This window comes from Delphinapterus leucas, chromosome 6, assembly GCF_059928025.1.
Source record: "Delphinapterus leucas isolate spDelLeu-1000000601 "Yukka" chromosome 6, BTC_Dleu_Yukka2, whole genome shotgun sequence".
Classification (NCBI taxonomy): domain Eukaryota; kingdom Metazoa; phylum Chordata; class Mammalia; order Artiodactyla; family Monodontidae; genus Delphinapterus; species Delphinapterus leucas.
The window spans coordinates 70081905-70106354 of NC_143134.1; the positions used below are offsets into that span (position 1 = coordinate 70081905).

General features: G+C 43.0%; 1 protein-coding gene across 1 annotated transcript in view; it reads right to left on the bottom strand.

The window, feature by feature from the left end:
- The window catches only part of SLC1A1 (solute carrier family 1 member 1), a 71692-nt gene that overhangs the window by 19688 nt on the left and 27554 nt on the right, over nucleotides 1-24450 (bottom strand). The window contains exons 3-8 of the mRNA XM_022573613.3: nucleotides 10758-10850; nucleotides 8975-9089; nucleotides 7252-7294; nucleotides 5733-5831; nucleotides 2906-3090; nucleotides 1677-1784 (exon numbers count right to left, since the gene is read on the bottom strand). Coding sequence (XP_022429321.1) covers nucleotides 1677-1784; nucleotides 2906-3090; nucleotides 5733-5831; nucleotides 7252-7294; nucleotides 8975-9089; nucleotides 10758-10850 — 643 coding nt within the window. The remainder of the gene's footprint in view (nucleotides 1-1676; nucleotides 1785-2905; nucleotides 3091-5732; nucleotides 5832-7251; nucleotides 7295-8974; nucleotides 9090-10757; nucleotides 10851-24450) is intronic.

The following is a 24450-nucleotide window of genomic DNA, read 5'->3' on the forward strand; positions in this document are numbered from 1 at the left end:
GCAAATCAAATATCTTGTCAAAGTTAATGGCAAAGCCAGTAGCTGAGCCCATGTTTAGGAGCTCACAGAACAAGTTGTGTTATGCTGCTGAGCCCTGTACCTGCGCTTCCTGCTATACGTGTTAACGTGCTTTCACTTCCTTCTGCTGTTGAATTCTTATTCCTCCTCTAAGACTCAGCAAAACTTGCCCCTCCTCTGGGAAGCCTTCCTTCACCTTCCCAGGTCAAGCTGACCTTTCCCTCCTTGGTGACTCTGTGGCCAATAGTATTATAGCCCTTATCACAGCACTCAGCCTGGGCCACGCCACTGGCTGGATGGCACCCACCACCTAAGAGGAGAATCAGGGTGCAATAAGGAGGAAGTAATCCCTGCTTTTCCACAGTCATACTTCAGGACTGACCCTCTTTTCTTTGTCATTCCTACCTTCCAAACTATTCCTTGCCAGGAGGCTTAAGAAATGAGACTGATTTAGCAGATGCCATGTAAGTGGGAACTTAGAGTTTACAGATCAGTTATGTGAAGCTGAAATAATAAGAAATGGTCATGGAAAATACAGATCCTGGAGGTCAGGAAAGAGGATCTTATAGACAGAAAGCCTGTGGCTTAGAACTATGAGAAACTGACTTAGTGTTCTGTTAGAAACCTAGATAGGTCAATAGAGCAGAAACCAGCAGAACCCCACTATGAAATAGCTCAGCATAATAAACCTCAGCCACACCATGACCTGGACACAGCCCCTGGCCTCCAGTAAGGTGGATGGTCCCACCTCCATTACTGCTGGGGCCCTGGGATTTGATTCTGGCTTTCTTCTCCATTGACCAGCAGGGCTATGCTTTTGGTACACACAGATTAAGAACTAAATGCTGTACAGTGGAAAGTCCCCAGTGCATCTGAGTTCCAATAGGTGAGCTGATTGCTCCAGTTGGGTGTTTGGGGGCAAGGACCTATGGGAGTCAAGTTGATGATGTTTAGTCATTCCCTTGGTCCATATTTCTTAGCACATGTGACGTATCCTGCCCCTGGCTAGATATCTGGGCACACCACTCATAACCTATCCCACCACATCTCCCCTCAAGAACCAATAAGTGGGCTACAATAAATATGCACACAACCTGTCTCCTACTGCCCTCCTGCTTTGCACAGTTCTTACCAATCTAAAGATTCTCCTAGCACCCTCTCCAATGATGCAGGCTGTGACTGTGCCTACCAGCCCCACCAACAGGAGTGGAACCAACCAGCCATCCCACTCCTACTTGCTCCAGTCTGACTTAATTTAGGCCCTGCTTAATTTCTTTCAGACTCGGGGTACGTGGGGCCTGTTCTTATTGGTTTGGTTGGTTTACATCCTTGAAGAAGTTAAGGCCAGGAGCAGACCAAGAGACGCCACCAGTGGGTTTTTCTTTTGTTTTAAGAAATGATTTTAAGACAACTAATAAAGGCAGTGACAAAGCATGGTCCAGGCTGTTCTGCCAAGATCTGGAAATTAGCACAGTGCGATCCACCTCCAGTTCAGCCGTTAAAGGGCAGCCCTCCTCCCTGCTGCTCTCTTATCTCTGAACCCCATCTTTCCCTGCACGTGGGAGAGAAGCCAATTTTAACCAACTGAAACGCAGGCTCTCAGCAGAAATCCATTGGCTCAAATGATGTTTCTGTTTCTTCCCTCGAGTCTGACATACCCACTCAGGACGGTGGCCATATAAAGGCCCAGCTTGCGGAATATTTCCCAGTCTTCGACTTCTATGATCTTCCCGGCAATCAGGAACAAAATACCAACCGGCATGTAGCTAGAAAGTAAACATAAGAAAGACTCACTTCTGTCATCAAGTATTTTCTCACGTTGGGAATGATGGGGAAGAAACAAGCCAGGGCATGCACCTGGGCTTGGCATGTGCCCTCAGCTGGGAGTCCATGATGAAGCTAAGGTCTCACTTTCAGCCCTGCTGGACCACATTGGCACCAGGTTTCAGCACCCCTGTGCACCTTAACTTCTACCCACCTAAGCTACTGTAAGGGGTACACTTGGTTAGAAGGTGTGGTTAAATTGGTACATACCCCATGCCTTGCTTCTGGTACACAAACACCCTGCCTACTGTCACATCTGCAGATCTCTCCTTAGCTTGACCGTCCAAATATGGCCACTAGGCTCTTTCTGGACATGGTTGTCTTGTTTCCCAGGTAGTGGTATCAGCAACAGAGCAGTAGAACTAGTCGTGCAAGTCGTCGTAATAGCTCTGTTTGTGGAGCTGTCATTACGTGCTTTGTGTTGGGTTAAGAATTTTACATGCACCATTTCACTTAATGTACTTCTCCCAGCTCTAGCGGCAGACGTTATTATCCTTTTTTACATATGATGAAGCTGAGGTTCAGCAGGATTAAGTGACTGAAATGTCACTGTCAATGTCTATACTTTGAACCAACTTGCTATGAGATAAGCAGGGCAGAGGTCTCCTAGGAAAGGTGGACTTTTTGGCATCTCTAGGGACAGGGCAGATACTCAGGTGGTGCCACTGCTATGCTCACCAACGGCAGCTTTTATTTGGATGCGTTAGGGCCCATGTCGTACCAACTGTAAATATTCTGAAAATCCCTTCTGCCTGGGGCCTGGGAAGGAAAGCACCTTGTGTTCTGATGTGCAGGAAACTCTTTCAAATCACTCCTTTAAGAGTTATTTCTTACATAAATGTTGCTTGGTTGCAAGATGATCAAGGACTTTGGTAGAAAAGACAATGGCTGATATCTAGACTTTTGTTAGTGACCTAAGTCCTAAGTAATACATGGAATTATTTAATACTCCAGTGTCTGGATACCCTCTTCTAAGGTGAGGTCAACTGAGAAACATAAATCTCTTCATGCTAGTTTTGAAGGGTCAGGGGAAGCAAGATGGCATTACCCGGCGTGTGCTCACCACATAATGATTTGAACGATTTTCATGGTTGCGTCACTCAGAGCATTGAAGAAATCCACCAGAATCTGTCCCCTTTCTCCCATTTTTCCAATGACAATTCCAAAGACGAGGCAAAAGACAATCAAGCCCAGGACATTTATGCCGTCTGAATACATGCCTATGACTTTGTATTCCTTTGTTCTGTTCTGTGGATCAAAACCAAGAAAATACATTGATGCATGAGTACAGTCTTGTTAGAATGCATAGACCCTGAAACAGAAAGATATGATAGCCAAACAAACCAGTGGCTCTAGCAAGAACTCTGGATCAACAACTTTGGGAAACATAATTAAAAACACAAACACCTACGCGTGGGTCAAATTTTACTGCCCCCCACCCTCTGCCACTGAAGTTTAAAGTGTGTCTTTTTTCCTTTCTTTCAACAAATCCATATTTGAATATTTCTTTTGAAGATTTCTTATTCTGGGGTGTTTTAAATTTTTAATAAGAACTTTAGAATCAAGGCACTTTTCAGGGTTATTTTAACTACTAGTTACATTTGGAGTCTGCATAAAAAAGATACAGATTAATAATGCAGGAAGCTCAAAATATTTACCAGTGTGGACATTTTTAGGACACTTTACTATCTGTTTTATCCTGATAATGAACACAGGAATATTCTTTTCTGCCTCTAGTCCTGGATGACCAATAGGATTTTAGAGACATAAAAATTAACCAGACATATACTACTGTGAACCATGTCTTTGTTTTATGCTGGGTAAGAAGAGCATGAGATATACCGAGAGATAACTCAATTTGCGTTGTGCAGCTGAGATTTACTGAGAGATTTCACAGGGAGATAACGTATTCTGAGTGGTGCAAACCAGGTTTACAAAGAATTATGTGGACGAGCCACTGGGGTACCAATTATTTCTTACTTATGATCTGACACGATCAAACATATTTATTGAGCAGTTAGTGTGCTAACTGCATTGGCTACAGCATAAAGTCTTAAAATGCAGCTGGATAGACAAGACTAACTGTGAGAAACAGGAGCCAATGCTAGCAAGGTGGTGTGTAATTAGCTGTACAGCCAAGCTATGAGTTACAGGCATCATATGGAGACTGGGGACATGAATGAGGGCTGTGAGGTTAGGGAAAGCTAGGCCTGAGCAGTAGGCAGCCAGGAGATGAAAGCACAGTCCAGAAAAATGTAAGGAAAGGCAAAAGTCATCACGCACCAGGTCCCTGTACCCTGCTTGAATAATTCCTACTCATCCTTGATGGACCCCAAACTAATTTAAACCTCCCCGCTGAATGCCCCAGAGTACCCTATTCTTCCCTGATTTAATATTCATCACTCTTCACATGAGGGCATATGTCACATCTGTCTTTTCTCTACTGTAATCCCAATGCCCAGCAGGGCTTGGCTCATGGAGGGTGCTCAGAAAATCTTTATGGAACCATATCAAAAAGCAGGAATAGAAACTAATTGAGGAGGTGGATCTGGATAGAATAGATTGGGCTCACCAAGAAATAAGCTGGGAAACCAGGGAGGAGCTAGGTCATGGAGGGCTTTCTGTAGGAAGAAAGAGGAAGCTAACTGTGGCCTACTTAACCTGAACTCTTAAGTCTACTGAGTATTTCCTTTTTCCTTAAATCTTTCCTTTCTGTGTGAAGGCACAGTACCTTCAGGAGCGATCTACAGGACTACAGATATACTACTTTAGGCCCACACGATCTAATCTCCAATGCTGAAATCCCCAAAGTTCTCAAAGCCTGTTGATTTCATTGATAAATTTATGGCAAACTCTTGGTGGCAAAACCTATCCCGAACTGAGATGAGGCTACATATAGCCTATTTTTCTTACTTGGTAGAACATTCACAAGTTAGTTGCAGAAATACTGATGTGCTTGATTCTAGAATGTTATTGTCAATTCCACTTAAGGATGTTGTAAAACATATAGTACATACACCACCTGGACCTTCTAAAGTGAAAAGCTCTGAACTCAGTATCAAATATGGGCAAAGAGTTTCAGATAAGGAACTGTAGGCCTGCAGTTTAAGTAGTCTTGCAAATCTAACATAGTTCCCAGAGGTGCCCAACTCAACTCTGGGTGGCAGAGATACAGAAGTGAGAGGGCTCATTCTTTTCTCTGCGTGGTTCAGTTGCTTCTCATTATTCTCAGAAGTTACACTCTATAAAGTGGCTGCGAACACTGAATTAGTGAATATTGAATCAATGTTCCTAGGGGAAATATAGAATTAGGTTTCTGGGAATCAACAGTCACAACATTTTTGCCAAATAATCAACATAAAACCTTGTTTTCTCTGTGTTTCAGTTCAAAGACACCTTATTTAATATATATTATTTAGTTGTTAACATTGAACTCACAGCCAGCACACTTTAACTCATGTCTGAATGAAACTTATCTAACACATGTATTTTCTCATATGGCACATCAGCCTGCCTGCCTTTGGGAAAACTAACTAGACAGCACTGCAGCATGATGCTTGGGGAACATTTCAAACAGCGAAATCACCAAGACAGAGTACAAAAATGTGAAAAATGTGGCATAAACACACCGCACAAAGGACACTTATTTACCGTGTAAGAGCTGAACCAAGAAGGCTGAGCCGTAGCCTTGTTCAGCCTCAGCGGGGAACATGTGCATTGGGCAACTTAAAACTTTCACCACTCTTTGTGTGTCTGTGAATGTGAGTAGGTGAATTTACAAACGTGGAATCTGCGAACAATGAGGATCTACTTATTTCCATCTCCTGCTCACTCATGGCTCGGCCCCTGCCTACCAGGGAAGGGAGCAAACAACAGGATGGAAATGGTACCTTGGAAATAGCAGTTGTCATGATGGCTGTGACAGATGCCTCCGTCCTGTTTGTGCCTGGCTCATTGGGACGTTTCACTTCTTCACGTGTGGTTTTGTACTGCACGTTGGAGGGGAAAAAAGGTCAAAGAAACAAACAAAAAAGAATTTTTTTTTAAGCTTCTGAGGCTAAAGGAGTATTACTTTGGCCAGACAAGTGTCACTGAAAGGTTCCACCTCCGAGGCCTCTGTTGGCTTCAGGTTTGGACGGTACCTCCCATGAGGCTTTGGAAGCAAAAATGGGATTGAGAAATCCAACCTCCTGATCTTCACAGCCACCATTCAATGGTGTCAAAATGCTCTCTCACTTCTGTAATAAGGGACCAATTAATGGAGCAATAATGTGAAAGAAAGCATGGGTTTTATTTGCAGTTGCTTTACCAGACAGACTCTATAGGAATCCTATGAATCATTTTTGTTTCTGTTTATTTATTCATTTATTATTTTTAATCTGGAAAAAAAAAAACCTCATCACTTGGATAAATGTAGTCACCGTGACTTTAACAAACATCAAGAACTATACGGTTGTTCCAAAGTCAATAGTCCCTTTAGGGCTATTACGTGAGTGAGATTTCTGTTGAATTTCTTCAGCCCTGTTTGATTCTGCTGGACTTCAGCAGAGATGTTTAAGAAAGAGCTAGTATATCATCATGCCAGGCATAAATGTCACTCCTACGAGGCTCTGCCAACACCAGGAACCTTACAAATGACCACTGTGGCTGAATTGCAAAGGCACTCCCTAAATAGAGGTGGTTCTGTACCTCTTGGAGGTCGGCAGGGAGCAATTTAATTGCATTTTTGTTGGTCTACACAGAGGTCTCTGTTCCTGTAATTATGTAAATGAATTCAGCAGCTTGTGATAGACTCAGCTGTCTTAAAGTGCAGAGATAAACAAGAGAAAAAGCCTTAAAGGAAATGGAGTGAAGAGATTGTTAAACTTCCTAAAGGAAAAAAATCTTGGCTTTGTTATATTGCTCTGTAGAGTGCAAGCAATGGGCATGTAAAGGTGCAAGAAAAGACCAAATGCCAGGAACACTAACCACCCATGTGGGTCAGATACTGATTTCCCAGCATGGGAGGGAAAGGAAAGAAGAGGTGGAGGGCTACTTTTCTAACTGCATTATATCTGTAGATAATCGAAGTTTCTTCACAAATATAATGTGGTTCTCCAAAAATAGGTACTAGAAGCCACATTTTAAAACACTCATTATTTGACAGGTTCCTGACTTGCTCCAGTTGAGCCCTTTTGGAGGAAAGAAAAAAAAGCCTAAGGGAAAACAGAGGAGCTACAACAGGCATGTCACTGTGCCTGGAAATACTAGGGTTACGAAATAGGTCACCTGATATTCCTCCATTCACAGGTGCATTTCCTGTCATTTTTGACGGGCTAATTCCATTTCTTGGGTCATAGCAGGAAAAAAAATCTTAATTGGCAAGGGGGAAGAGGGGAGCAACTTGAGGGCAAAAGTCATTATTCTTACCTGCTGAAAACAGGCTTGGACAAGGTTCTCAGGGAACATATTCCTGTTGGAGACAGGACAAGCAGTATTACATTAAGGCAAAAGTGTTTTGTTTTGTTTTGTTTTTGCAGTACGCTGGCCTCTCACTGTTGTGGCCTCTCCTGTTGCGGAGCACAGGCTCCGGATGCGCAGGCTCAGCGGCCATGGCTCACGGGCCCAGCCGCTGCGCGGCATGTGGGATCTTCCTGGACCCGGGCACGAACCCGTGTCCCCTGCATCGGCAGGCGGACTCTCAACCACTGCGCCACCAGGGAAGCCCAAGGCAAAAGTGTTTTGTTTTGTTTTTTTGGGTTTTTTTGGTCATACCCAATACTTTGATGGAAATGATTATGCGATAGAACTAGTACTCTGGTTTCTCTTCTGGCCTCTCCTTTACATAATACCTCCTTGTATTAAGACTTATACATCCCTGCTGAGCTTCAACCAGGGATAGATAGAAAGCTCTCCTAACCACCTGTCACGCTTAACTGATTCACCGAGTAGCTGACATGCCTGCTGTCCTTGGTGAAATTCACACTGGCAGGTAGACATGCACAGTTAAGAGACTTCTTTAATATTTTCCACATTTCTGTTTTCATTGATAATGAGAGCCCACTGCACTTATTCCCAAATTCTTTACGCCAGTTGCAAATAATCGTTATTATTGAATTAAAAATTATGTAAATCAATGCATTATAAGTGTGAAAAGGAAGGAGCAGTTTCTATAAAAACTAAGCTGGGGGCTTCCCTGGTGGCACAGTAGTTGAGAGTCTGCCTGCCGATGCAGGGGACACGGGTTCATGCCCCGGTCCGGGAGGATCCCACATGCCGTGAAGCAGCTAGGCCCGTGAGCCATGGCCGCTGGACCTGCGCGTCCGGAGCCTGTGGCCTGCAATGGGAGAGGCCACAGCAGTGAGAGGCTCGCGTACCGCAAAAAAAAAAAAAAAAAAAAAAAAGCTAAGCTGGAATGCCTGGAAACTCAATGGAGGCAAGTGAGTAAAACTTCTGTGGTTGCATTAGGTAAGGAAAGACAATTGAAACAAAAAACAACTGGAAGAACTCGGCACTCAGCTTTCTTTGCTACTTCTAAGGGTTTTGTTTCTCCACTTCATGGAAACTGAATCTGGAAGTTGTAGATGATGCGTTTATAAAGGCAGCCTAGGCAACAGGAATATGAAAAATCAACTGACACACTCTAAGAGAAGACCTTGGCCCGACATAAAAAAACTGGCAAATAAACGCATCTAAGTTTTGAGTGTAAACAAAATATGTAATACATATTTACAATTCCCTGCTTTAAATGCTGTTTTTTTTTTAATTAACTGACCAATCTCCAGCCCTGATTGCTTCAGATAAGAGGGTTTCTCCTGTACAATTAAAAAATGTATTTCTTCAAGTATGCTTCAGAACTGACCACCTAACACAGCCCGGCATCTTAACGCAACAAGTATACTTTAGGCATCTCTGTCCATCCTAAACCCTGACAGAGAACGCTGTTCCTTCCATTCCCTCTTGGAACCATGACGTGGTAAGCATGACTGGCTGTGTAATTTGCAGGGTCCAGGGCAAAATGAACATGTATAATAATTCAAAAATTATTAAAAATTTCAAGACAGCAACAGCAGAGCATTAAACCAAGTCTGGGGCCCTGTGCGACCACATAGGTCGCATGCCTATGAAGCCACCCTGCTGGCCAGACACTCACCTGATCAGGTCTAACATGGCATCCACTGAACTGACTTCAGGGCTGCTGCCTGTCCTGTCAATTTCATTCACTTTCTGGGTGACACCAGGCTTGATGCTCACCACCAGCACGATACCTATGACCAAAGATAGCACCCACAGAGCATTAAGAACCTCCTCGGGCACCTGACACCCCTCGTGGATCCATTTTAGAAACAATAGGCCTGGTGGTACCGGGCAATACTGGGATGGGGACCCTGAGGTCCAGCCAAAACGACAAGCCTCACTGGGGACCTCAGCAGATGCCTTTATTACTTTTCCAACTAAATGAAGCAGAAAGAACTCTTCGTGTATGTTTTTAAAAAATGAAGGGGCTGCATTCCACAACTGCTTCTGGAAACACCTGCTGATGAGAATCCTCTTTTTTCTTTTCTTTAGCTTATGAGATCAGCCTAGGCAGGGGTTAGGGTGAGAATAATTCATTTTCCAACTCAGGGCACTCACTCAACATCTTTCTGTAACTTTTACCCACAGTTGCTGCTTATTTTTCTGAGGCTCATACAGAATAAGCCCTATCTTCCTTTCATATCACAAGCCTTCAAATATCTGGAAAGCTGTTGTGTAACCCACAAAAGGATTTGGGTTAGGAAGTGTTCTGTGTGACTCTTAGGGGGTGGAATGAGGACAGGAGTTCCAAGGAGAGATAGTTCTTCTCATTGTAAAGAAGAAATGTCTAAACAGAGAGCATCTGAAAGCCCCATTTTGGCCTCTGGAGGTAATGGGTTCCTCTTGAGGTGTTCAAGCAGAGGTGGGAGGTTTTAGGAAAGACCAGGTTGTTTGACTGGAGGGGAGTGAAGAAGAAAAGGCCCCATGCCCTTTATCACTCTTCCCAAGGAGAAATGCTAGTCCAAGGGGGCGGGACTTAAGGATGCTAAATGTGTCAGTTTTACTAACGGGAGGAGTCACTGGGTAATAGAGGGGCAATGAATGGGTGTGGTCCACTCTTCCATCTCAGGGTTGCAGTAAATAGATAAGCCCAGCTTTGTTCTTTGCGTTGGCCTCCCTCAGGAATCTCATGAGGAGATGTAGCTTTGATTTAAGGCGGGGGTCAGGCACTCCTGAGTCCCCTGGCCTAATACCACTAAAATGTCACCACATCTTCATCACCTTTTATCAGTTCATTAAAGCAGAGCTGCAAGGGTCAAACTGGCTGCAACATCTGAGTACACACTCCTCTCTTCCCACTCCGGGCATCCTTCTTAAGATGTTACGCTAGGTCCCAAAGGATGGACCATACTTTTTTCACAAAAGAGTGCCAAAGGTATAAGAGCAACCATATTCCCTCATTAGAACATTCTCCCTCTTTCAAGTGGAATTTATACTTGGCAAGACTCTGTTAGCTCTGGCTACTACATGAAATTTGAAATGTAATGAAATGCTGTCTTTCTGGAAATACTTTATAATTATACTCAAAGCCACTATTATAGACTAATTATCAAGTTTAAAGATTATATTATCTCTTGGCTTCATTTCCTTCTACCCGATAAGGTAGATATGGCACAGAACTGTCACCCTCTTTCTGTTTCTTACTAGAGACACTAATAAGCAGTACCACGGCTGAAATTCAGTCAGCGTTATATTGTTCATATAAAATGTGCTGTGCTGACTTCAAGCCAAAAAGCTTCATAGTAGTTTGACAATTGTACTTTCTGATTTTAAAAAAGTGTGCATTTTTAAAAGCCAACGACTTTTAACTGGAAAGTCACAATTATACAGAAAAATAAGGATTCAGAAATAAATTTTACCTAAAATTACAGCAATGACAGTGGTACAGAAGTAGTACACGACAGCACGTAGACCGATTTTTCCAGATATGTTGGAATCCAGTGCAGCAACACCTGAAAAGGGGGGAGAAATCAAATTATATTACTCAAAAAAATTTCCAGGACTGGTGGTGATTCAATCCTCAAGGTGTGAAAAAAAGAGCTGAGAGCTGTGTCTGCATCTGCTAGGCCTATCTCACACATTTTGTTTGAATAAATGCAATGGGCAAAAGAACCACTTCAACATTCCAAATGCAGAATTAAGAGACAGAAGCCTAGTGGGAGGCAAGTTCCCCTCTGGCTAATCCCTACTACTTTAGCCCATAGTGAGTGCTGTGTCTTTGGCTGCTCTTGGGGGTGGTCATGAGACAGTAAAAGGAGTCCCCCCTTCTGCATCCGCTCTAAGAACTTTATCAAGATTTGTACATTATATCACTCAACATTCTTTTGGGATTCAGTATCAAGGAAAAGTTTACCTTGAAGAACTGAGAAAGTTCTTTCATCACATAATAAAAACCATGTAACTCATGATTGTTTCCCTTTCTGCCTTTTTTTGTCAGGAATCTCACAGTCAACTAATAAAATAACTTTTACACGTGATTATAATATATATGTTCATTGTAATTACCTGAAGAAAAGAAAAAAACATAAAGATGAAAACAAAAAAAAAAAAAAATCACTTCATGTCATCAGCTGTAGTCAATATTCTGGTGAATTTTATCCCCATATTTTTTTCTCAATTTTTTGTAAACATGGCTGAGATAATTTGATAGTTTTTAATCCTCTCTCTTCTAAATACTGTATTATAAGCATCTTTTCTTATTGTTACAAATTCACCCCGCAGATAATTTTAAAGGCTACATAATCTTCTGTCATGTGGCTGTACCACAGGTATTTAATCATCTACTTAATGATGGATCTTTAGACAATCTCAGGGCCAAATTCAATAATAAATCACAGTAATTTCATTATCCATCCTGGCTAGCAAATTTCCTTCTTTTCATGATTTTTAAATTGCTTTTATGTTTACAACCTTATTCTGTATGGCTTTGATTGTGAGACCCCTTACAATCCCAGTTGGAGTTGGGATATAAATAAAAATTTCCGAGGGCACAGGTAATCAAAGAGACTTAGGACCACATTGTTAGATCTAGTTTCACATGGTCTTTGGCTGCCAGTAAAGTGACTGAATGTTACCTGACTTGAAATGGTTGTGTAGAATGCCAAGGATAGCTGTAGAGGTGGAAGGCACACATCCCTCCTTGCTAGAAACCTCTGCGTTCCATCAAAGATGCTCATATAAATGGAATCAAATGATGCATCTCTCTAACTGGACTGCTTCTACGTGGGACACGAGGCAGGTTCAGAAGCGACCAAGTCATCTTTCAGCAAACCGTCATTTGAAGATTTCAGACTACCCTGTCCGACTTCCAAAATGAGAATCACATTTTGAATCAAACGATCACCATAGAAAGTGATTTTTGAGTCTTCAACACACGAGTTGTTCCATAACTGTTCGCAAAACCTGAAGTACAAGGTAGCAGGAAAAATGAAGAGGTTGTCATGAGACAACCCGGAGGAAAAGGTCGTAAACCTGCAGGCTATCAGCAAGCACAAGTAGCTTTTATATTCACTCCTCATGCTATAAAAGGCCTATCCATTTTTTGTAAGTGACTAGGGGATTATGCTCCTCAAATATAATTGTACATAGTTGACGTACAGGAAAAATCTGTAAGGAAGCTATCATGATGATGACGACAGAAAAAGTCATCTCTCACTCTAAACACGCCATTCCTCTGGCTGTTGATTGCTCCTTATGAAGTTAATATTTTGAGAGAAGGGGCTCTGGCCTCTAGCAGTCACCCCAGGATGTTGTTAAGGACTCATTAACCAACCTCCGGAGCAAGATTGTGCAGTTACCATATGATGGGTATACTGCAGCAGTCACATACTAGAATAACCTGGATGATAGATCCTATTCTCTTTCTTCGGGAAAAAGAATGTGGTAGGCTGAGCAGACTTTCTTTTCCTAATGTTAAGACAATTAAAAACAATAATTCTACAAGAAACAATAACAAAAAAAATTAAGAGACACTGAAGGCTACAACTCAGAAACCAATAAACTGTCTCATTTAGCTTTGGTCTCTTAAAAAAGAGCAAACAATAATGCAAATATATAAGCTTGCTAAGTGTATTATTTGATTATAAAATGTTCCTATTCCATTTTTGACCTCCATACATTATTTTGATAAACAATTATAATAATTATTCATAACAATAATGGTGGGTTAAAAAAATCACCAACTTAACAGCACTCCAAGTAACCTGTACAAACACCTGTATCCCTGATCTAACAGAAGATGTATTTTCAGATATATTGACCTTTGTCAGACATCCAATTTAAGCATCTCCCAGTCCCTAAGGCACTGACAAGTGACAGGCTCACAGGGTGGCTGCAGAACTGCTCTCAGGTATGTGTTTCATGCCCGCTCAGGATTTTCTTCCAGCAGTGAAACAAATTAAATCTATGTGGGTAATTGTTTCCAGCATATATGGATATGTCTTAATTTGTCTTGATGATTTGGTCATGGGCTGGTGCCTCTGCTTTTATTCCAGGTCCCAGATGGCAATAAAAGGCTTCATAATAATGAGATTCTTGGCGGAAATATTTTAAACAAATACAGCCCCCGAAGCAGTCAGCCAGCTCCTCTCTGCTGGAGTACAACAACTCTCTTGTAGTTACTTTTAGGAAGAGCTTTGTTCCCCATCTCTCAAATCTACCTAGGTCCTACAGTTCTCTTGGATATATCAGAAGTGTATTCAAATCAACAGTCACACTTCTCCACCTCTCTAGAGTTACCACTCTAACTTTCTAGCCACCACTGATTGGGGGCAGCATTCACACTCAAATCCAGGTTCTCAACAATTTTTAACACAATGTTGAGGATGAGGGGTGGGTGACTGCCATAAAGGGAGGGAACATATGCAGGGAAACAGCCTAATATTTGAAAACCTTTATAACAGGAACATTACTGAACTTAACATGAATATAAAATGTCTGGATGGGTGGTCTAAACACCCCACCTGCCAGTAATAATGATAATTATAATAAAAATGAAAATGTTAATAGACACTGTGTATTGAGCAATGACAGCATGTTAAGTGCATCATCTCCTTTTATGCTCACTATATAACCCCATGAGCTAGGCCTTATTACTCCCATTTTACAGAGAAGGCTGTGGCTCAGAAAGGCTAAGTGACATTCCAAGGTCCTACAGCTGGTGAGTGGTAGAGCTGGATCCCAACCCAGGTTTGACCCCAAGGGCCAGATCTTAACCACTATGTCATACTGGGTCTATCCACGTGCTACAAAATTCTAGACCAGCACTGCCCGTAGAACTTCCTGTGATGATAGAAAGGTTCTTGGTTTGTGCTGTCCATTGCAGTAGCCCCAGATACCCATGGCTAGTGAGCACTTGCAATGTGGCTAGTGTGACCGAGGAACTGATTTTAAATTCTGCTTAATTTTAATCGCAATATAAATAGCCACATGTGGCTAATGGCTACCATACTGGACATCAGCATAATCTCTAGACCTTACCAGAATGTCCAGCATTTAGTGGGTGCTCAGCAATGTTGAATGAATAAACTCAAGCTTAAATATGTTACAAAATTCAGTGCAGGGCTTCCCTGGTGGCACAGTGGTTAAGAATCCGCCTGCCAATGCAGGGGACACAGGCTCGAGCCCTGGTCCGGAAAGACCCCCATGTGCTGCGGAGCAACTAAGCCTGTGCGCCACAACTACTGAGCCTGCAAGCCACAACTACTGAGCCCGTGTGCCACAACTACTGAAGCCCGCGCGCCTAGAGCCCGTGCTCCACAACAAGAGAAGCCATTGCAATGAGAAGCCCGCGCACCGCAACGAAGAGTAGCCCCCGCTCGCCGCAACTAGAGAAAGCCCGCGTGCAGAAACAAAGACCCAGCGCAGCCAAAAATAAATAAATAAATAAATGTATTAAAAAAAGAAATTCAGTGCAACCTGTACCTTGGTAGCACAGGGGCGGTGGAGAGGATGACGGTAAACCTGATCAGCCATCATCTCTTGATGTGCTTTTCCATCACCATGCTGACCATAGTGCTCTAAGGCCAGAGGCTTATTCTTTTCTGGATCCTCTGTGTGTTAAATAAGATGCTTTATGAATTTTGTATTCGATGCTTTCCATGTGACAGAAAAAACTGCACTTCTTATTGGTATTCCTCTCCTCACAAAGTGAGCCCATTTCAAAGATCCACTCCCGTGTTAAGAGATTAGGAACTTGGCAGGTAATCTTAAAAACCACTCATACAGGGCAGTTTGGTATGGTTCCCAGAGTGGCCAACAAAAATACTTTTCACCCATAACAGACCTCCATGTGAGAACATATTTAGCATCTTAGTGTTTTTCTTGTTTTTTCATTATTGTGTGCTCCACCCCACTCACCCCTCCTCCAGTCTTAGATATTTTTTCCTCATTGCCATCCCATGAAATTTTAATAGCACAAACTGTTCATCTGTTCACGTACTAAATGTATATAAGTGCTCTTTACATGAGAAGAGTAAGTCCCCCCTCCACCCTAGGAACCAGCTTTTGCTGCCTCGAGGCCATATTGCTCCTGTTGAGAACGTGTGGTCTAGCTCAATGGATGTTGTCCTGCAAATGGTAACTTAATCCAGACCTTGGACTCTGAAGACAGCGCTTTTCAAGTGCTCTCTTACATGTAGCTGGTGGCTACTGCAATGGACAGCAAAAATAGAGAACAATTCCATCATCACAGGAAGGTCTACTGGGCAGCGCTGGACTAGATTTTGTAGCACATGCATGGGGCTAGTATGAGACAGTGGTTGAGAATATGGCCCCCTTGATAAAGGAGAATGGGGAGCTATTTATGAGTACAGAGTTTCAGTTTGCAAGATGAAGAGTTCTGGAGATGAGTGGTGGTGATGGTTATGCAACAATGTGAATGTACTTAATGCCACTGAATTATACACTAAAAAATGGTTAAGATGGTAAAATTTAGGACTTCGCTAGCGGTCCAGTGGTTAAGACTCTGCGCTTCCAAAGCAGGGGGTGCAGGTTCGATCCCTGGTCGAGGAATTAAGATGCCATATGCCACAGGACATGGCCAAAAAAAAAAGGTAAATTTTATGTTATGTGTACTTTAACCACAATTAAAAATAATTTTAAAAATTTAAAACTCTTACAGGTGAAACATCACCATAACATGGTGGGTTTTACTCTAAAGAGCCTCCTGGATTCCTGGCTTTCAGGCCAGGCCTCATGCCTGGTGAAGTCTAGAGGACCGCCTCTCCTTACGGTCCACTCCCAAAACTCAATTCTTCTGGAAGCTAACACCTGCCCTTTAGCAACTGACAAATGAGAGGGAACTGTGCACTAATACACTGCAAAGCAGGTGCGACAGGATCTGCACAGAAATCAAAGGTAAGTGTTTGAAAGTTTATAGCAATTGAACAGAATTTTGTCTGTTGAATGTAATAATAAAAAATCGGGCAAGTGTTTTGTGTGTCTTTGTTTTTTATATCTTCTTCCTAGTAATTCATTTCTATTATAGTTTACAAAGATTATTGATCCATGCAGATTGGAAATTTAAAAAACTGGATCTTTCCCACCCACTTTAAAAACTGGATGCTCTGTAAAGCACTGGTGCAGAGACCTGGTACCATGGGCTTTCAGAGGAGCCAGAGGTGTCACCAGGCTGAGGTGACCAGAAGCAACTCGCAGCAGGCAGCATCAAGATGTGCCGGATTCTGACAAAGATTCTTTGCTTGGCCACACTTTAGTCAGGCTTCTGAACCTTCTCTTAGGCCCATCTGTGTACTTCCTTGCAAAATACAGTTTTAGCAAGAACCCTGCTAAGTCAGTTTAGCCAGAACCCCCTACCCTTGATATCATCCTAGACATCCGATCAGGTCTCTTAATGCTCTACCATCTCCCAGATGATGTCTGATTACTCTGGCCTGTCTTCAACATCAATCTTATTGGGTCAGTTTAGCCAGAATCCCCCATACCCCTGATGTTTTCTCTTAATAATTATCCATCCCGTGGCCCCCACCCCCGTTGCTCCTTGGCTATAAATTCCCATTTCCATGCTCTATTCAGAGTTGAGCCCAGTCTCTCTCCTCCACTGCAGAATCTCATTGTAGTGGTCCCTACACTTGTCTTTATGGTCCTAGGTCAAGTCTGCCTTACCATCTTTAACAAGTATCACCGAATTTCTTTTCTTTAACAAGTCCAGTTACCAGTGAGTCCAGGATTGTCCTTTAAAAACAGGGATAGTTTTGAGGCTGAGCTGTGGCCTAGAAACAGAGGTAGTCCTTGGAATTTAGGGGCACCTGCTAGCTCTTTAAGAAACCACACTTGTTTTTTCACCTCCGGAGGAGGCTTGGATGAGCTGGGGTGCTGGCTCCTGACCAAAGCAGTAACAATCTACTAGAATTTTTTAATGAAAACACTGCAAAGGAAGCGTGGGCTAAACAATAGTATGTTTTAAAGATAAACAACTGAGGGCAAAAGACTCCTCTGAGAGCTCTCTGATTAAGCTACCACCCACCTGAGAACAAAATTTCGTGATGATCTCGCCCCACCTTGCCATTAAGGTATCAGAATTAACTGTTACTGGAAGATTTTTGGGTCTGGCGTCTGATGGTGCTTCACAATTGTGAATGGACACATCATTCAAGAAACTCATTGCACTGGGGCATCCTCTTATCCAGAGGACTCCTGTCTCTCCATCACCAGCAGAGAGGCCACCGGCACATGGAGAACCAAGTATGGCCTTCGGTGGGACCCCCTGGGATCACATCTATAAAATGGAGGATGTTTTTTTTAAAATAAATTTATTTATTTTTGGTTGCGTTGGGTCTTTGTTGCTGTGCGCGGGCTTTCTCTAGTTGCGGCGAGTGGGGGTTACTCTTCGTTGCGTTGCGCAGGCTCCTTGTGGTGGCTTCTCTTGTTGTGGAGCACGGGCTCTAGGCACGTGGGCTTCAGTAGTTGCGGCACGCAGGCTCAGTAGTTGTGGCTCATGGGCTCTAGAGTGCAGGCTCAGTAGTTGTGCCACCCGGGCTTAGTTCCTCTGCGGCATGTGGGATCTTCCCGGACCAGGGCTCAAACCCGTGTCCCCTGCATTGGCAGGTGGATTTTTAACCGCTGCACCACCAGGGAAGTCCCTAAAATGGAGGTTTTAAATGCCTCTACCTCGTAAAGTGTAATTGTGAGGAGCAAAGTGAACAACCCCATCTTGTACAGCTGTTGTGAGGGTCAGAAACAGTACCTATAGCACACCTAGAACTTAAATTTTACTCAGTCAATAGCCTCCGTTATTATTGAATGAAACGATCAATATGAAATGTGTCACTGGGCACATGGAAGCCACTACACAAGTGTTAACTCGTTCGTTCCCTCACTCCTACCATAATCCTTCTGTATTCCTTCATCACATGGCCACTAAAGAGGTCTTTTTAAAACATAAATCAGGCCATTTCACATGCATGTGTAAGCCTCTTGTTGCACTTAAGGTAAAATAGAAAACCTATGTATGGCTGCCTGCCCCAGGCACCTCTTCCCAGGCTCTGGTCCCCAGGCAGCAGAAGGTTCCAGAATGGAGCCCGAGACTCTGCGTCAGTCCTAGGTGCTGCCCTTATGATCTGTGTAATCTTGGAAAATTGGCTGATTCTCTTCAATCTCCTGTTTCCTCATCTCTGAAGATAGAGAGGTAAGGTCCTACTTACTTTCATTGGGTTGCTATGAAGATAAAGAAATAAGTTCATTCCCCAGAGAAAACAAGGCTGGCTATGCTCTCACTTTGTTGATTCAGGGGGGCCTGGATTAATACTCCTGGAATGTTAAAAGGGGGAAAGAGAAAAGGCAGAGGGGAGCATGCAAAATATATTTCTGTGCACGCTTCACCTATGACATCTATTTTCCTTAGAGACATTAATACAAAGAACTGCCTTGAAATAGGTTCTATCACCTCCCAGACTATTCTGTGAAGTTAAAAAAAAAAAATGGTCCCCAGCAAATGAACTAAAGGCTCTCACTTGCAGCCTTTGTCAGCAGGTCCACATTTGATGTTCAAAACATCTGTCAAGAAGCAATGGGCTGGTCTCCTGGTTCTTCAGCAATCCAGGTGCTGTTTTAACTTTTTTTTTTTTTTTTAATATCATAGAGGACAGTGGTATTTGTAGTTGGGCCAATTTTTCAGAAGATTCAATGAGCTTTTATAGGAGGCTTCTTGTTCAATAAGCATTAAACACACCTCAGAGGATCTAAGGAGCTCAGCCGCTCTCTTCAAAGTCCGTGCTTTGACATCAGGATAACTAACAGCTCAGTGAGACTTTTTTGGCTTTCTACCGCAAGCTAATTATTACCGAGCTCTCTCTTTGCTTCTCCTTACCTTACAAAGCTGGTAGCTCAGGCATCTGGGTAGAGGCTGTTTGTATGCTGAGGAACTTAACATTGCTGGCAGAGCAAGCCTTTTCCTATTATTTTCATTTCCAGAATGAACGCATTGTGTGAACTCACCTGTGTGGGCTTGATTCTAATACTGACCCTGTAGCTTCTGATGCCAACGTTGGGACTGTCTAGAAACCTCTGATAGTATCAGACAAAAAAGAGTAAGTTAAAAAATTATATAGCTCTTCCAGGGCACTATGACATAGTATTATCATTATCCCTATTTTACAGTTGAGGACGCGTTAAGTAACTTGTTCAAGGTTTCACAGCTAGTAAATGGCAGAGCCAGGATGCAAACCCAGGCAGTCTGGCTCTTAACCAGTAGACTCTCCTGTTCCTCTGTGATTGATACTGACAAAGATTCTTTGCTTGACCACACTTTAGTCAGGCTCCTGAACCTTCTCCTAGGCCTAACTGTGGACTTCACTGTAAAATCTAGTTTTAGCAAGAACCCTGCTAAATCAGTTTAACCAGAACCCCCATACCTCAATATCTGATCACTCTCCATATCTAATCAGGCTCCTCATTCTCCACCACCCCTCAGGGGATATCTGATTAACCTGGCCTGTCTTCAGCAAGAATCCTGTTAGAGGTCAGTTTAGGCAGAATCCCGCTTACCTCCGACGTTTCCTCACAGTAACCTTCCATCCACTGTTCTCGCTACTCAGTTTCTTGGCTATCAACTCCCAGTGGCTCATGTTGTGTTCATTTGGAGTTGAACCCACTCTCTTTCTTCCACTGCAAAATCCCATTGCAGTGGTACCTCTACCTACCATGATGGAATAAAGTCTGCCTTACCATCTTGGACTGTCACTGAATTTTCTTTTAAACAATACTTCCTCGCTTGTTCAGGGTGTTCCTTTGGAGATAATGACACAGGTGGGAGTCACTGCTCTAACTTGCTTCGCATGCCTACAGGCTCATGTCGACCTCCCAGGAAGGCGCACAAATCACATGAAGCCATGCCCTCAGCCTTCCATTCTCATGCCTCCTCCCCAGGTTTGCAGCATTCCAGTCCAAGTCTCACTGTCCTCCCAAGATGCCATGCCTTCTGCTATTTTCTTCTGCCTGGAATGCCTGCCTCACTTCATCTGATTCCTATCTCTTCTTCAAAACTCCACCCAATGTCCCTTCCCCATCCTCATTCCCACAAAGCACTTATCACACAGCATTGCAATGTCGTTTCCCTTTCTTGAGGGACAGGACTTCTCTTTATATCTTGTATGCCCAGCACAGAGCCTGGGACATTGAAGATGAAATGAATGAATGAATGAATGTCGTTTCCCAGATCCATGTACTCCACAAAGGAGGTTCCTTAGAATCCTCGCATGATTTCTCACTCATTTTTTCTATTTTTTTAACAGGAGAAAAGTATACACATTTATTTAATACAAGTTTTACAGGACATGGAAGCCCTCATAAAGAATGAAGTCCCAAAGAAATGGCAAAACCTACTTGCTTTCACATTAGGTTGACAAAGGGAGGCAATTGAGGCAATTGTGGAAAAGTGACTCAAGTATATGAGGCTCACTCCTTGTTTTTTTTTTTTTTTTTAAGAAACAAAACCAGGTTAACTCAGTTGAACAGAGCTGTGAACCAGTCTAGCAGCACTGGTTTAGGCAAAAGGAAAGCTCATTCAGGGTGGACTCTCTGGGTTTCACTATGTCAGGGACTGAAGCAGGGAACACTCTTGCTGCTTTTCTCTTTATTACTGTGGCCAGTGGCACATTCATTATGGGAACTCCATTCCTTATGTATACAATGTACCCCTTCCTTCTTTGGAGAAAACACGTTGTAGAAACCCAGTTAATATAATAAGTCCTCTGGCTTCAATAACTGTGTTCTAACACAACAAAAGTTTCTTGTTGGTCTTAGGGGAATGTTTAATCCATGTGTGCAAAGCTGTTTAGGCCATCTTATTTTCTTGGTTCCCAAACAAATCTGGGAAAAGAGAAAGGAGGCACTTCTTGAAATGCAGGCAGAGTCCAGTGGTTCCAGATGGTGCAAATGAGGTAAGATGTTCATTCTCAGCCTGTGTGATTCTAAGCTCCAGCAGTAAGTTTTAAATTTATAATCCATCTTGAAGTGGCAATTTTCGTAGAGACTAAACTATATAGAAAAGCCACCAATGTTTCAAGAAAAGCATGCATACTTTCCCCCATAGATGAAGTTGATATTGGATGCTCTTAGTTACCTAATAGCAAGCTGTACAGCCAAGTGATATGTGAGTCTTCAACTCTTGTACCTTCTGGCCAACAAGGGGACTCATGGACTTGCGTGGCTAGCAGAAGACCTGGGATCCATGACCAGGTGGATGGTAGGAACTTCAGCCTCTCACAGGGTTAGTTTGTTTTCACACAGTTAACCAGTGTTTTCTGAATTAAACTGAACCTGTTTCAGGGAGGCACATGCCATGATTCTTTCCACTGGAGGGTGTGGGACAGCTTCCCGGTACACAGCCGATTATGAGTAAATGAATACGTATCCTTAAAAAAAATGCCCTCCCCAGCCTAGACGATCCCAGTATGTCACCACCTGCAAAGTCTGAATTTAAAAATAGGGATCTTGGGCTTCCCTGGTGGCACAGTGGTTAAGAATCCGCCTGCCCGTGCAGGAGACACTGGTTCAAGCCCTAGTCTGGGAAGATCCCACATGCTGCAGAGCAGCTAAGCCTGTGCGCCACAATTACTGAGCCTGCACTCTAGAGCCTGCGAGCCACAACTACTGAGCCCACGTGCCTAGAGCCCGTGCTCCGCAACAAGAGAAGCCACCGCAGTAAGCCTGCGCACTGCAACGAAGAGTAGCCCCCGCTCACCGCAACTAGAGAAAGCCCTTGCGCGGCAACAAAGACCCAACGCAGACAAAAATAAAATAAATTAAAAAAAAAATTAAACAAAAATAAAAATAAAAATAGGAGTCTCCAAATACCTTGATACTTCACTTTATCTGCTCCATCCTTCATTCTTGTGTGTCTTCACTTCTTATAAGTAGTATTTGCTTGGTGTGTTGGTTTGTCACTCAGATTCCATCTCAATTAGACTGTATCTTGAGAGTTAGAATCTAGTCTTAAATTTATCTCGCCAGAGGTCAGCTGCCAGCTGGTCTCCTATGATTTTTGTAAATAAACATTTTATTGGCAACACAGCCAGGCCCAATCATTTACATATTACTGACTGCTGCCCTTCTGTGATAACCAGTTGGATAGTTGGGTAGGGACAGTATGGCTCAAAAGCCTAAAATATTCACTATCTGGCCCTTTACAATAAAAGCTTCCAGATCCCTGCTTGAAAGGAAACCTACTCACACATATATTCTAATAAATACTGTTTATATCTAAGCCTTAATAAATACTGGCTGTTGCTTAATAAATACTGTTTAAATCAAAGCCTTCGTTAAACCAGTAATGGAAAACCTTTGCCCCTGGAGGTGCGATCAAATGGTTGTCATTGCAGCTTCTGCATCAGGGGAGTAAGACAGCATTCTGGAAAGATGCTCAGGGAATTTCTTGGAGCAGGCGCCAAAGAGCTGTTCCATTCCTGTGCTGGAGGCTCCAGTCATTATAATTTGTATATTAAAGAAAATGTGACCTGAATTTAAACTCACTGGCTGATAAGAATGGGCCAGGATTTTCCAGAGCCACAATTCTCAGGCATGGCCAAAAGCCATTTCCCCTGCTATTTCCCTGGTGGTGTGATATAAATACAGCTTACAGACCCTAACGTTAACAGAGACTAAGCACTGATATTCTGCACATGGCACACGTGTGTCCCTCAGGATGTAAATTAAGGGTAGGATTCTGTTAGTGCCTACACTATCCGCCTCTGAAAATGCCTTGAGATTATGTCTATTGTGCCTCCTCTCTCTCTTTTTTTTAAAATTAATTTATTTTATTTTATTTTTTATTTTTGGCTGCATTGCATCTTCGTTGCTGTGTGCCGGCTTTCTCTAGTTGCAGCGAGCAGGAGGGGGCTACTCTTCTTTGCTGTGTGCAGGCTTCTCATTGCGATGGTTTCTCTTGCTGCGGAGCACAGGCTCTAGGTGCATGGGCTTCGGTAGTTGTGGCACATGGGCTCAGTAGTTGTGGTTTGCGGGCTCTAGAGCACAGGCTCAGTAGTTGTGGCGCACTGGCTTAGTTGCTCCGTGGCATGTGGGATCTTCCCGGACCAGGGCTCAAACACATGTCCCCTGCATTGGCAGGTGGATTCTTAACCACTGTGCCACCAGAGAAGTCCTTCTTTTTTCTGTTTTAAAGCAAATTCCAGACATTATGTCATTTCATCCCTACATAATTCCACACACTTTTGATAAAAGAGCATTTTCTTACGTAACTAAATGCCATTATCACCGCTAACAAAATTATCAACAATTTCTTGATACCATCTCGTAACCATTGTATATTCAAATTTCCCTGATTAATGTGACATCTGATCCTCATCATCACATAAAGAGATATTCTTCCTGTTAAAACAGCTATAAAGTAAGTAGTTTTACAGCAGCAGAGGCTTTGATGGCAGAGGTTTTTTTCCTACGTGTTATGCAAGATTATGCATAAGCACAGATCATTAGTCTTAGGTCTCAGTTTTGCTTGTCTCTACCACTAATTTATGCATCCTTAGGGCACTCACTCAACTCTCCCCCACTTCCAACATGTATTCTCCTTTGTCCTAATAAATGTATAAAATAAGCTCTTGACCTGCTGGATTTATAAAGGCTTTCAGAACTTGAAAACTGTTCTTCCTGTGTATTTTCCATAGCCATCTTCTGCTTTACTCTCCTGGTTCTGTGCTGGGTGGGGAGGCTGAGGACCACTGCAGCGTTTGGGGGAAGGACCACACACCAGGTGAAGGTGGTGCTGAGCTGCAGGAACAGGGAGCAGAGCTGGGGAGGAGAGTGGGAGGGAAACTACCAGAGGGAAGGCTGGAGGAGCACAGAGCAGATCCATCCTACTTTCTTCTTCTGGAAGGAAGGAAGGAAGGAAGGAAGGGAGCGAGGGAGGGAGGGAGGGAGGGAAGGGAGAGAGAGAGAGGAAGGAAGGGAAGGAAGAAAGAAAATACAAAACAAAACAAAAATAACGTGTGTTTGCCTTGAAAATGCAAAGAAAGCTCAGTGAATCACTTTTTCTTAGTATCAGGATCTAATCATTGTTAGCGATTTGGTTTTGATCCC